This window comes from Melopsittacus undulatus, chromosome 2 (genome assembly GCF_012275295.1).
Source record: "Melopsittacus undulatus isolate bMelUnd1 chromosome 2, bMelUnd1.mat.Z, whole genome shotgun sequence".
Classification (NCBI taxonomy): domain Eukaryota; kingdom Metazoa; phylum Chordata; class Aves; order Psittaciformes; family Psittaculidae; genus Melopsittacus; species Melopsittacus undulatus.
In genome coordinates this window covers 37,779,017-37,791,242 of record NC_047528.1, presented here as the reverse complement: position 1 = coordinate 37,791,242, position 12,226 = coordinate 37,779,017, and the positions used below count along the sequence as shown (strand labels likewise).

The 12,226-nt window shown below is 38.6% G+C and overlaps 1 protein-coding gene across 5 annotated transcripts in view; it reads left to right on the top strand.

Moving 5' to 3' along the window:
- The window catches only part of PCDH9 (protocadherin 9), a 699,618-nt gene that overhangs the window by 86,077 nt on the left and 601,315 nt on the right, over window positions 1–12,226 (top strand). The window contains exon 3 of one of the 5 annotated variants that reach the window (XM_034059968.1): window positions 8,558–8,590. The exons of the other annotated variants lie outside the window; for them this stretch is intronic. Within the exon in view, the coding sequence (XP_033915859.1) occupies window positions 8,558–8,590 (33 nt within the window). The remainder of the gene's footprint in view (window positions 1–8,557; window positions 8,591–12,226) is intronic. 5 annotated transcript variants of the gene reach the window in all.

The window sequence follows — 12,226 nt, the reverse complement described above, 5'->3', positions numbered from 1 at the left end:
TTCAGTAGAAGGGAGGCCAACTTCTTGACTGTTTCTGATACTCAGTATATAGGCTGCAATATCTGGTTTGGATCTGAAACCTTTGTTTTCTTTCAAGATTTCTGTAATAATAAATTCTTTGCCAGACAACTCCATTTTCTAAATTTCATACTGAGTTATGATGTGTTTACAACAGTGTCTTTCTTGGGAGGGTAAAAGTTAGGGGGCTTTGTGGTCACAGATCTTCTCCTGGGTCGCAACTAAAGAACTAGGTTCTAAGCCAGAGCACCTGAGAGACACAGAAACCCGTATATTTGCACAAAATGCTGGCTATGCATACCTATAAAATCACAGTTAATGAGCAGAGCTCAAGTATAACCTTGGGGTTAGCTCTCTAAGAATGGCTAATTTAAAACCTCTCAGTGATTAAATAATAATAAATACTTAGTTCTTATTTTGGCATTTATTTGAGTAGATTTAAAAGTTTTTTAGAGGAGATAACCTTGACTAACCGTGTTTTACAGATGGTAAGAGAAGGATTCAGCTCTCCTAACTTTGCTGAACAAACCAATAGCAAAGTTACAATTAGAAATTCAGGGCTTCAGGCTGCCTGTCAGGGCCATCTATGCAAGGTCCCACTTATAGGAAATAAAGTAAAAGTTGTCTCAGTGTTTATTCTGGATGGACTATTATTAGTGTTGTGTATTTACAGAGGTTTGTGTCCTTTCAAATTTACACACAGGAGTTACAGATTGCAATCGGTGCTTAATGTAACACCAGCAACACTAAAACAAATGCAAGTGGCTGGAAATTAATGGGTCTTATGGCAAAGGCACTGGGGTGGCAGACTTTGGCTTTTGTTTCTGCTTCATTAACCATTGAAAGAAGCTGAGGGAAAGCCCAGCATGGAAGAAGGCAGAAAATTGGCAGTAATCAATATATTGATATCAATATCAATAATAAAGGATAAAGAGCAATTGGCAGAAATTCTGAAGGACTGTGAGTAGACCTCTAGAAGTGTGAGAGAAGAAGTCCAAGTCACAGGCAGAGAGGAAGTACCTTGACACAGCAGTGTTACTTGAGTAACAAGAAGGAGGAGGTCAGAATGGACCAGTGACATGGACACTCTGGTTTAACTCAGACTAAGGTTGAAAAGCTAAATGCAGTAGCTAGCATTTTCCTAATAAAGCTATGTGGTGTTCCTAGCTAATTTTTATATGAATGAGAGTGGATCCCATGTTCAGTGTTTTCCATGTATTTTTACCTAAATCAGTGTTAAATTTAAATTTAGTTACGATAATTTTTCCATACAGAGCAAGAAGAACACACATCAGGGCACTTTTGCCCCAAAACCAAGTAGTGAGGAAGTGACTTCTAGCAGATTGGATAAAACAGTGGATTTTAATCTTATAGTCAAATGGGGGGCTGATTGTGAATCTGGCGAGTCAGATTCAGAGCAGTGGGTGCAACACAGTATGCAGCCAATCGCTGGCAGCCCTCTGGGCTGCATCTCTTGAGGGGATGATCAAGCACTCAGTCATGGAAGAGAGATTATTTACTATGGAGGCTTAAAACTGTATTCAGTTTAGGCTCCACTTAACCTCCAGGACCTTTGTGAAGACAAGAGACACAGAAAGTAACGAGTGAATAAAGAGAGAAGGGAAAGGAAGGATAACTGAGTCAAAAGTGGATATAGGAGAAAATGAGTAGGCCATTAGAGAGGATGAAGTGGGGGAAGGATGGCAAAAGGGAGAGAGGGAACCCTTTTGCAGTAGGGGAGAAATGCAGAAGCTTCCTTTTAGAAGTTTTCCACCCAGCAACATTTAAGGCCCACAATAGATTTTGTTATTCATCCTGCTTTTAGTAGTACTATAACCTAAGTATAGCATCTGGGCTTGAGCCCACCCTGCTGCACAGTGTCCATGTGGTGAGCAGGGGGTGAAGGTGGCTTCCCCATCCCAGCACCTTTCTCTTCCTGGTGTAGTTTGTCCCAGGCTGCAGGCACAGTGAAGGGGGGATGTGAGCACAGGCATGGTGAGGGGAACAGAGGGGAGCTGGGGCTCAGAGTGGGTTCTGTGCCAGAGCAGCAGCAACCCCGGGCTCTTTCCGTGGTGGGATGCTGGAGCACTTCTCAAAGGTATCATTCAAAAGTGGAAAGGAAGCAGAAATGGCTGCTAGGTGTGTGACTCAGAGGAGCTCCGTCCTTTCTCCCAGCTCAGGAGCTGTCATACTTTTAGCCATCTTCATTATTTTGCTGCTTTCCTCTGGATGGACTTATTTTTTTTTTTTTAATTCTGCTTTTTGAGACAAGGCAAGAACATGGACTATTTGAGGTCACTGTATTTAAAGGCTTTATTTTCATTATTGTTCTCTCTTTTAGTACTCTGAATTCTTTAGGCCTTAATAATATTGTTTGGCTTTTTGACTTCTGTCGTACACAGAACAAATGGTTTTATTGAACTGTCCGAAATACTTTCCACATCTTTTTCTGAATGGGCACACTTAATTTAGAACCCATTTGTACACAGGGCCAATTTAAATTATTTCATGCAGTGTGTATTGCCTCTTGTATACACTGAGTTTTATCTCTTGAATTTCTTAAATGCATAACTTTGTTCAGCTTTTCTGAAGCTCTCTCCAGCCTTCTCTAATCTTGAATAACCTGAGCCACTTTCAATGTGAGTTTTAAAAGTTCCATTAATACTTTAAATGGTTTCTAATTGTTTGTTTTGTTTTGGGATTGGCAAGGTAGTATCAGAGGTACATTGAGAATACCTTTGTTCAGCAAAGCTGCAGTAATTGCTTCTAGTTTGAAGAAAGTGAAATAAAGTGAAAAACCCATTCATAACAAGAAAATGTAAAGTCAAATAGGCACAAAGTTTTTAATATTTAATTTTCCGCATTATAAGGAAGACTCTTCTTCTCCACTTTCCCAGAAATGCAGAAATGGATAGGATTAATTAAATATTAAACCATTATTCTTCCTAAAATAAAAGTCCTTGCTGGTCGTGTTTGATATAGTATATTCCCAAGGTGATCTTTCCCCAATATGAAGTTTGCCCATCAGTCATATTAAAAAAATAATTAATAATAAAGAAATAAATATTTTGTTATCATGTTGCTCTTATCTTTTTACTGAAGGAGAAAGGATTATTATATGGTAAATCTTTCTTTCATTAAATAATCAACTGGAGGACTGATTCCGTAATGGAAATATGTGACATTCAGTACAGGCAGTGATTTAGAAATGAGACAGTGAATCTGTGAAAGTAAAAAGGTTTCTAGGTACTTAGGCTCTAAGAAAGAAGCATATTTACTTTATAGACTGTTTGCCTTCTAGAAAAAAAGGAGGAGCAGAGAATGAAACCAACAGAATACAGCCACTAGCATTTTTAGCTAATGCTATGCAGTGTCAAGAAGGTGCTGTTTTGTATCTGTGAGATATTGCTATGGGCTGACAGAATAAGAAAACAGAAACATATGAAGTAAACTGAAGAAAGCAAAAATATGCCGTCCAGGAAGAAAATAAACCAGAGAATTCTGTGGTGGGGTTTTTTTTGTGGCTTTTTTTTTTTTTAATAAAAGTAAGTCATGCTTGCTTAAATTACTTAAGGATTGCATTTTGCTACTATGAAGGTATGAATGCAACTATTGCATTTTCTATGTCCTGTATTATTTAATTTATCTCTATTACTAACTTTGTTATTTTTCAGAGTGTGCTTAGGCTAAATGGATAGCTCTGGTCTACATTTCAACCATAATAGCACTGAATAAAAATGATGGTTACTAACATGTTTACACAAATTAATGGGAAAAAATAAATAGTCTTTATAGACCTACAAAATTAGGGCATGGGTGGGGTGGTAAGAGAAGGAGATATGTCCATGTAATAATTACCTGAGATGATACTGGTAAATAATGAATTGTCAGGAGCTCTCTGGATTTAGCGAGATACACGGTTTAAGAAACAGTTAAATATTTACCTATTCCCTTTATTACTCCATGGAAGCTTGGAGGACTTCTGATCTTTTAACTCAGATTTTACTTACTCTTTTTTGAGCAGCAGTTACACAATTTGTAGTACTTTATTTTAATCTCCCAGTGTTATATTTACTACCTTAGATCATATGTTAACAGCACAGTGAGTCCCAGAGAAGGAGAAGGAAGACCTTATATCATTCAGATGTAGAAAACCTTCTCTCAGGTGACATTCACCACTATCTTTCTAAAATGAAACTAAAAGGAGAGTGAACAAATGATGCAAACTTGGGGTGCAAATGTCAGTGGGAAGTGAAAAGCAGAGAATGGACCAATCGCTGCTGTGACTACAAGAATTGAACCTGAGGTAGGGTCTTTCTAGCTCCCAACTGCCATAACTTTGATTAACCTTGCAGTGTTTCAGCACAAGGTCACGCTATCCCGTTGACACTTTTCTTTTGAGATGTCAGTCACATTTCAATAACTTTCCAGTGTGGGCTTGTAAGTCCTGTCTCTACATTGACTTTGAATGAGGTAGGTTGCTTATGAATGCAGCTAGAAGTGTCACTCAGATATTCTTGCATTGTGTTATCTGATTGACTTGTCTGGAGTGGTGACAAGTTAATGATATCTAACTGCCCCTGTTTTGACAGTGAGACCATTCTATATTTTTATATTTTTATTTATTTTTATTGTATTTTTAAATTCCTGTGACTCTTTCACCCTTCTGATGTTAATGAGATTTGGAACTGCTTTTTTCTTTACAATATTAACAAGCACAGGAGAGTCCTATCCTGCAGGTGTAACATCTTAGCATTTCTATCTGGAGTTTAGGTTCTCACAGCATGAAAAGCATAAGCTCCACTAATGGAAGATAATATGTTAATGATAGTAGAAAAAGCACCGGTTCAGGAAAGGGCATAAAATAAATTCCTATTGGTTTAGCCTTCAAGATAGCTTTTAGTTTATGTCTGGCTTGTGTAATTCCTAAGAGTTAGGCCTAAAGCTATTTAAAAAGGGCCAGCAGGAAGGAAGAAAAAGCATTTCTAGTTTTTCGATGTTTATTATTAGCAACATAGACTGTAGCTGTTTTGTGCAAGTTTCTCTGTATAGTAGAAGGCTGTGTCCCAGAATGGTGATTTTTCCAAGGCTGTGTTATTCAATAAACTGATTTATAACATATGACTCCAGTTATAATCCAAGAGTTTCTCCATTTATTTTAAACAAAATAAATATTTCTCTGTTGTAGCCACTTGAGGTTTATAATCTTGTTTTCAGGATTGCCCTGGCTCGCATAAACAGACTTAGTCCCCTTCCAGTGCTAAAAGAAAATACAGGATCTGTGGTGGAGGAGGGGAAAATTCTGTAATATAAAATAGTTCATATCTGTTTCATAGTGTTTTATAAATCTGGTTCCCAGGCAGTAGAGGAAAATGAATAAGAAGCAGTTTTGTTTTTTTCAAGCTACTGCTATTGCTTTTTTTCTCAGCTGAATGGAAAGAAGTGTATAAAAACAGCTAGTGCTAGAAACTAGATGTAAAACAATAGCAAACAAAAAACTCTTTAACAAGCATAATCTGTTGTCAGTGAAAGGCAAAGACATCATTAAATTCACAACAGTACTTATTTATCTAATGTAAGTCATGGAGGAAGCAGTCATGCTGAGATGTGAAAAAGGAAGCAGGGGCTGTATCCTGAGCATTGCCATGCCAAACTTTCATGCATGTCCGTCTCTGAGGCCAAATCTTGGGTAGATTTGGGGCCACCCACATAGTGCAGGAAGACTGCCATGTCTGGGGTGGAATCCACAAAATTTACTTCAATGAGAAGAGAGTTATTTAAACAAGCTTACAGCAGGGAGAATTCAGCATCTTATGAATCATTGTGTATGGATTCAGGAGCAGGAATGAAAATACCCCACCATAGCTCATACTCTGATGGTTATGGCACTTCACTTGACTATAGAAGTTGGAATACTCTTGAAAGGCAATTGAACTTTATCCTCTCACATGTTACATCAGTTCTTGAACCAGTAGAAAATTGGGACCAGTGGTCCTTCCTGCAGCTAAGTTTCATTTTTTAAGTGGTACTTACAGTGGAACTCTGTATAGATCTTGACCTACTACACGTGCATGAGAGTGCATGTAAGATCAAGCCCTCAGGAAAGAGGCAGAAGAACATAGACTCATAGAATAGTTTGTGTTGGAAGGGACCTGCAAGGTTACCTAATTCCAACCCCTTTGCAATGGGCAGGGACAGCTTCCACTAGATCAGGTTTCTCAAAGCCCTGTCCAAACTGGCCTTGAACACTTCCACGGATGAGGCAGCCACAGTTTCTCTGGACATCCTGGTCCAGTGCCTCATCACCCTTATAGTAAAAAATATATTGCTAATATTTAATCTAAATCTACCTTCTTTCAGTTTAAAGTCCTTATACCTTACCCTATCACTACTTGCTTTTATAAAAAGTCCCTCTCCAGCTGTCCTGTAGGCCCCTTTAGGTATTGGAAGGTTGTTCAAAGGTCTCCCTGGAGCCTTCTCTTCTCCAGGCTGAACTTGCTCCAACATGTCTAGCTCTTTCTTATGTTGGGGGCACCAGAACTGAATGCAGGGGTCTGATGAGGGTGGGAGATAGGGAACAATCACCTCCCTTGACTTGCTGGGCTGTCTTGATGCAGCCCAGGATATGGTTCATTTTCTGGGCTGCAAGTGCATGTTCCTGTGTCACATTGATCTTCTCATCAACCAATACCCCTAAGTCCTTCTCCTTAGGGTTGCTCTCAACCCCTTCTCCACCCAGCTTGTATTTGTGCTTGGGTTTGCCCTTGCCCATGTATAGGACCTTGCACTTGGCATTCGTGAACTTCAAGAGGTTATCATTGGTCCACCTCTCAAGCATGTCAAGCATGTCCCTCTAGCTGGCATCTCTTCCCGCCAGCATGTCAACCACAACACATAACTTGGTGTCACTGGCAAATTTACTGAAGGTGTACTCAGTCTCACTCTCTGTCACAAAGATACTAAAACAGCACCAGTAACAATAGCAGATGTGGAGAATTGATACTTGTCACTGGTCTCCACTTGAATATTGAGCTGTTGATGGCAATTCTCTGCATGCAAGCATCCAGACAATTCCTTATCCATCAGATGATCCATCTGTCAAACCAATGTCTCTCCTATTTAGAGACAAGGATGTTGTGGGAGACAGTGTCAAACGCTTTGCACATGTCCAGATAGAAATCATTTGCTCTTCCCTAATCCACCAAGGCTGTAACCCCATCACGTAGAAGGTCATCAAATTTATCTGACATGATCTGCCCTTAGTAAAGCTGTATGCCTTATAGTTTGCAGGAGGATCTGCTCCGAGATCTTGCCAGGTACAGAGGTGAAACTGACTAGCCTGTAATTCCTCAGGTCTTTCTTTTTTTCCTTTTAAAAAATGAAGGCTGTGTTCCCCTTTTTCTGTCAGTGAGGACTTCATCAGACTGCCACAGCTTCTCAAATATGATTGCTAGTGGCTTAGTGGCTTAGTGACTTAGTGGCTTAGCAGCGTCCCATGCCAGTTCCTTCAGGGCCTGTGCATGCATCTCATCAGGTCCCAAGGACTTGTGCACTTTCAGGTTCCTTTGATGATCTCAAACCTGATCTTCTGTGCCTTGCATGAGGCAGCTCTTGTCTCACTTCATAGAGGATGCCCCTGCAGTCCTCCAGTATCAAATCTTTGGCACATACACCCAACGCACCAACATACGGCACCTGAGAGAGGTAGGTAGTAAAAATGTAAGTAGCAGTAATGTTCACAGATACTGCAGAAACTGGGTTTTCAGGATTGTTATTTTGTCTTAGATATCTATAAGAAAATTATCCAAATTCCGTCTCAAGATCAGGAGAACACCAGCCTGAATTTGTAAGAAATAAGAAGACACTGTGTTAATTAATGTGCCTTTAACTTACCATAAAATAATGAGCTAGTAATTTAAATATTGGACCCAGAAGTTTCTCTTCCCTTTCTCTCTGTATTCTCTCTAATATTTACTACAGGATGTTCATGAATCTTTATTAATGCTTGAAAAAGCTTTGAGAACTTTGGGAGAACCTGTAAGTTCAAATTTGTCCAAAAACTAGTATTCTGAGTGGAAATGCCACCTTCTTGTAAAACACATTGCAAGCAGATGTTATATTTTAGTATGTGTCATTTAATGGTACCAAGATTAACCTTAGTATCCTTTCCTTATGGCTTCTACACAGAGAAAAGACACGATCTACAAAAATGTAATAGGTACATATGGACATTAGTCCATCGGCTGGCTTGGCATCATGGTTTTTAAAGGAAAAGCAGATAGATGCATTCACAGATACCTAGATGCCCTTGCTAGCAATTATTTTTTACCATTATTTTATTTTCATGAGATTTCTTAATACTCTGATACCTCTTCAAACATTTTGGGAAATAATGTTAGCATGTTTTCCTTGCAAGTACCTTATTTTGATTTTTTTTTTTAATTTTTATATAACATACTGCATGTAACAGTGCAAAAAAATGTAGCAATGCATGTGAGCATTTGATGTGTGTAGTATAATATGCATAATACAATGAAAGCATTCTTTCAACAGCAATATTGTGGCCACCCCAGTGACAGGAGCTAATATGCTCAAGAAGAGATCTTTTTAAAACATACTGGACCTCCATGTGACGCTGACTTCAGTCTTCATTGACCTGTCTTGAAATGTAGCAGACCAATAAAAAAAAAAAAGAAAGAAAAAAAAAAGTATTTTCCAGTGGATAGCCATGAGCAAAAAGACAGAAAGCTGTGACACGACTTGAGATATCACACTGGGGGCCTTTGTCTAACTGCTTAGGTCTGTGTATTATCACAATAAATGACTGTGGAAAGCCTTTTAGTTCTCTTTCTGGAAGAAGTGCTCAGGAACAATTTTCTAATGTCACCATCTAATTCGTGCTTTAATATTCAATACCTACTCAACCTTATGTGCCCGTATTTTAATGCAGTCACTGAAGAGATTTAAGGTGTGTAAGCAGGCAGAATCCCTCTGTAAGCCTGTGAAGGCACATAACTTCTCTTAATTGCTAAGTTAAGTTTCTCCTAAAAGCCACTTAACATTCTTTAAGAAGTTGGATTTGTCAGATTCTCATGATGTAGGTGTACATAAGTTGTTAAGTTAGGCTGAGTGCTAAAGATTGCACTTCACTAGCATATTCAAGTACATAGTGAAAACTAAGTAGAGAAAAAAAATGAAGGGAGGGACTGGATTTTTATATTAGTCTTTGAGTGGCAACACAAAATTGCATTTTTATTTATTGGAAAGAATTTTCAAGGACTCCAACTTTTTAGAATTGTACTGGAGATTTAACTTATATCAGGATGAAAAGAAAGATGCTAGAAGGCATCTGTGTATGCAGTATGTTTTGCTCTTTGCAGCTTCCTACTTTCTAGCAGTTTGACTAAGTGTCTGTGTTTAAGCCGTTTGTGTCAGGAGATTGCCTTCAAGTCTGGCAGACTTGGTATCATTAGAATGTCTTCCCTAATATTTTGCTATATCTGTAGCTATGGGACTGCACAACTGTACCACAAACAAACAGTTGCAAGGTGGTATGCAATCCTGGGATAATGACAACAAATAGTTCCTAAAAACTTTGGAAATGAGTGAAATTTTGTTTTATTTATTTTATTATATTATTTTGTTTTATTAAATTTTGGTTTAATGATTGTACCTGACAGTATGCAAGTGCCCTTTGGCCACTGTCTGTCATCTCTGAGTTCATAACTCTGGAGCATTAGCCTGCTTTTCCAACCACCTCTTATTTGTCCCCTTTTTTGGATGCATCAATCACTTTACTTTACTGTATATGTCCCATAACTTGTGCATGAATATCTCTCTGGGATAGCAGGAAACACTCATCATTTTGATTCTCATCACAAAAAATGGCTTCTGCCCAGTTCACAATATGTGCCCTAACCTGTTTGATGAAACAGCAACAACTATTTGTGCACAGTACCAGATTTGGTAGGTGTGATCCAAGAGTGCTTACTACCCAAACTCATCTAGCAAGCCTCCTTAGTGAATCTGAGTGGACTAGAGAAGGAAGCACTCAGCCCTGAGAAGGCAAAGGAAATGGATTTCGTGTCCAGATTTGACATGTGGCTGAATTATAGAAGCTTCATGGTCACTGCACATCCTCTGAGCTTCAATTGCAGACTGTGTGAGTACTCTTAGCCAATGTTAATTGATGTGTAATTAGACATGATCCGTTGATGCAGCTCAGCTCATGTGTGGTATGTCTTTATACTAAGGTCACTTTAGAGAGCAAGTAAGACAACTTAGATAAGGAAAAAGTACTGATTTGAAACAGAAGGAAGGCTTTTTAGATTAGATATTTAGAAACTCTTCAGTGGCAAAGATGGTTAAACAGCAGAACTGTTTTGTTATATTGCTGTCACTGAGGAGCTGAAAGACATTAACATAATAAACATAGTGAGAATTGTTTTCTTATGGGAAGAGGTTACTTCCAGTTCTAGGACTAAAAGGCCCAGAAGAGAATTTGCTTGCCCTGATCCATTTAGAAGATGTTATATGGTAAGCCTGGGGTGGAAGTGGGAGCCTAATTGTTTCCCTTTCATTTGAACAAAAACTTTTGTCCATAGGTTTTTTTTACAATCTTTTAGATATTTTTTTTCAACCTGTCTGACAGTATTGGTATTTCTGTCCCATATACACATAATTCTTTCTGATTTCTATTGGTTACTTAGAGGTTACCCATCCAAATTCTGAGCTAGGATGTTTTTGCTAGAATTGTGGTTGCCAGAAGAACTGTGAGAACAAGATACATATTTTGTTCAAGCTCCTTCATATAATCTTGAGGGATGTCCTGGGTTCAGCAGTAGCAGTCTTTTTTTCTCCTTCTTAGTATCTAGTGCAGTGCTGTGGTTTTGACTTTTGGCCTGCAAAAAGCGCTGATAACACCAATGTTTTTAGTTACTGCTCAAATGTTTACTCTGCCCAAGGACTTTCTGAGCCTCATGCTCTGCCAGGGAGGAGGGGAAGCTGGGAGGAAGCAGAGACAGGACACCTGACCCAAACTAACCAAAGAGGTATTCCATACCACAGCACGTCATGCCCAGGATATAACTGAGAGTTACCCAGAAAGGCTAGTTTGCTGGGGGGCTGGACTAGGTATCGGTCAGTACTCGGTCGGGCGGGGTTTGGGCGAGTTATTGGTCAGTGGGTGGTGAGGTGTGGTATTCTCTTCCCTTGTAATTTCCTTTATCATTATTATTATTGGTGGTAGCGGTAGTGGTTTGTGTTATATCTTAGTTACTAAACTGTTCTTATCTCAAGCTGTGGGAGTTGCATTCTTTTGATTCTCCTCCCCATTCCTCCAGGAGCACGCGGAGGGCAAGGGGGGGAGGGGGGAGAGAGAGAGTGCGTGATTTATGGCTGACTGGGTTTAAACCACAACAAGGGGAAATAAAATTATTTGCCTCTGATTTAAAAAAAAATGCTCAGTGTTTTGAGCAGCAGCTGTTGTTCCTACCTCTGTATGCACATGTGCCTCTGGAAAGAATAGCTGTAAGAAGTACCTTTTTCTAGAAGTCCCGGAGATGATTCTGGCTCGAGTTTCAGTGCTATAATCCCCTGTGGCTTTATTCTTGCAATGCATTTACCCTGGGGCAAATATGGTTTTAATTTCAATAGTATTTGCTTTTTATTAATTTCACTTCATTGTATATTTTCACTTTAATTTCATTTGGGCTTCTTTTCCTGCAGAAAAGTTGTGTAGAAACTAGAAAAATAAATTAAAAAGAATCACTGACACACTAGGAGACACACAGCTCAATAACTCATTAAGTTTTAGATTTGCTTATTACATATATTCTCAATTTTTGCTCACAACATGCAAAGTGCAAACTCCATCTCTCTTTTGATACATTTTACTATTGGTAAAATGTATTACATATTTTCCTTGCGCAGGATATATTGTCTATTGAGATCTATGAAAATAAACACAATAAAAATTCCAATGAATTGTTACTGTGGAAAGCAAGTGGTTGCTTTTAAAGTCTCGCTATTTTAGCTGTATTAATTGTAAAAGCTACAGAGTTTAATATTTTTTGAGAAAAAAAATTAGGAACTTGTTTGAATTATTCATGTTTTGAAAATGGCCTGTATGACAGCTATTTTCATAAGTAATTTTTATTGTAAGTTTAGCACATACCAAAACTCCCACTGAATTGAGAAATTAGAACAG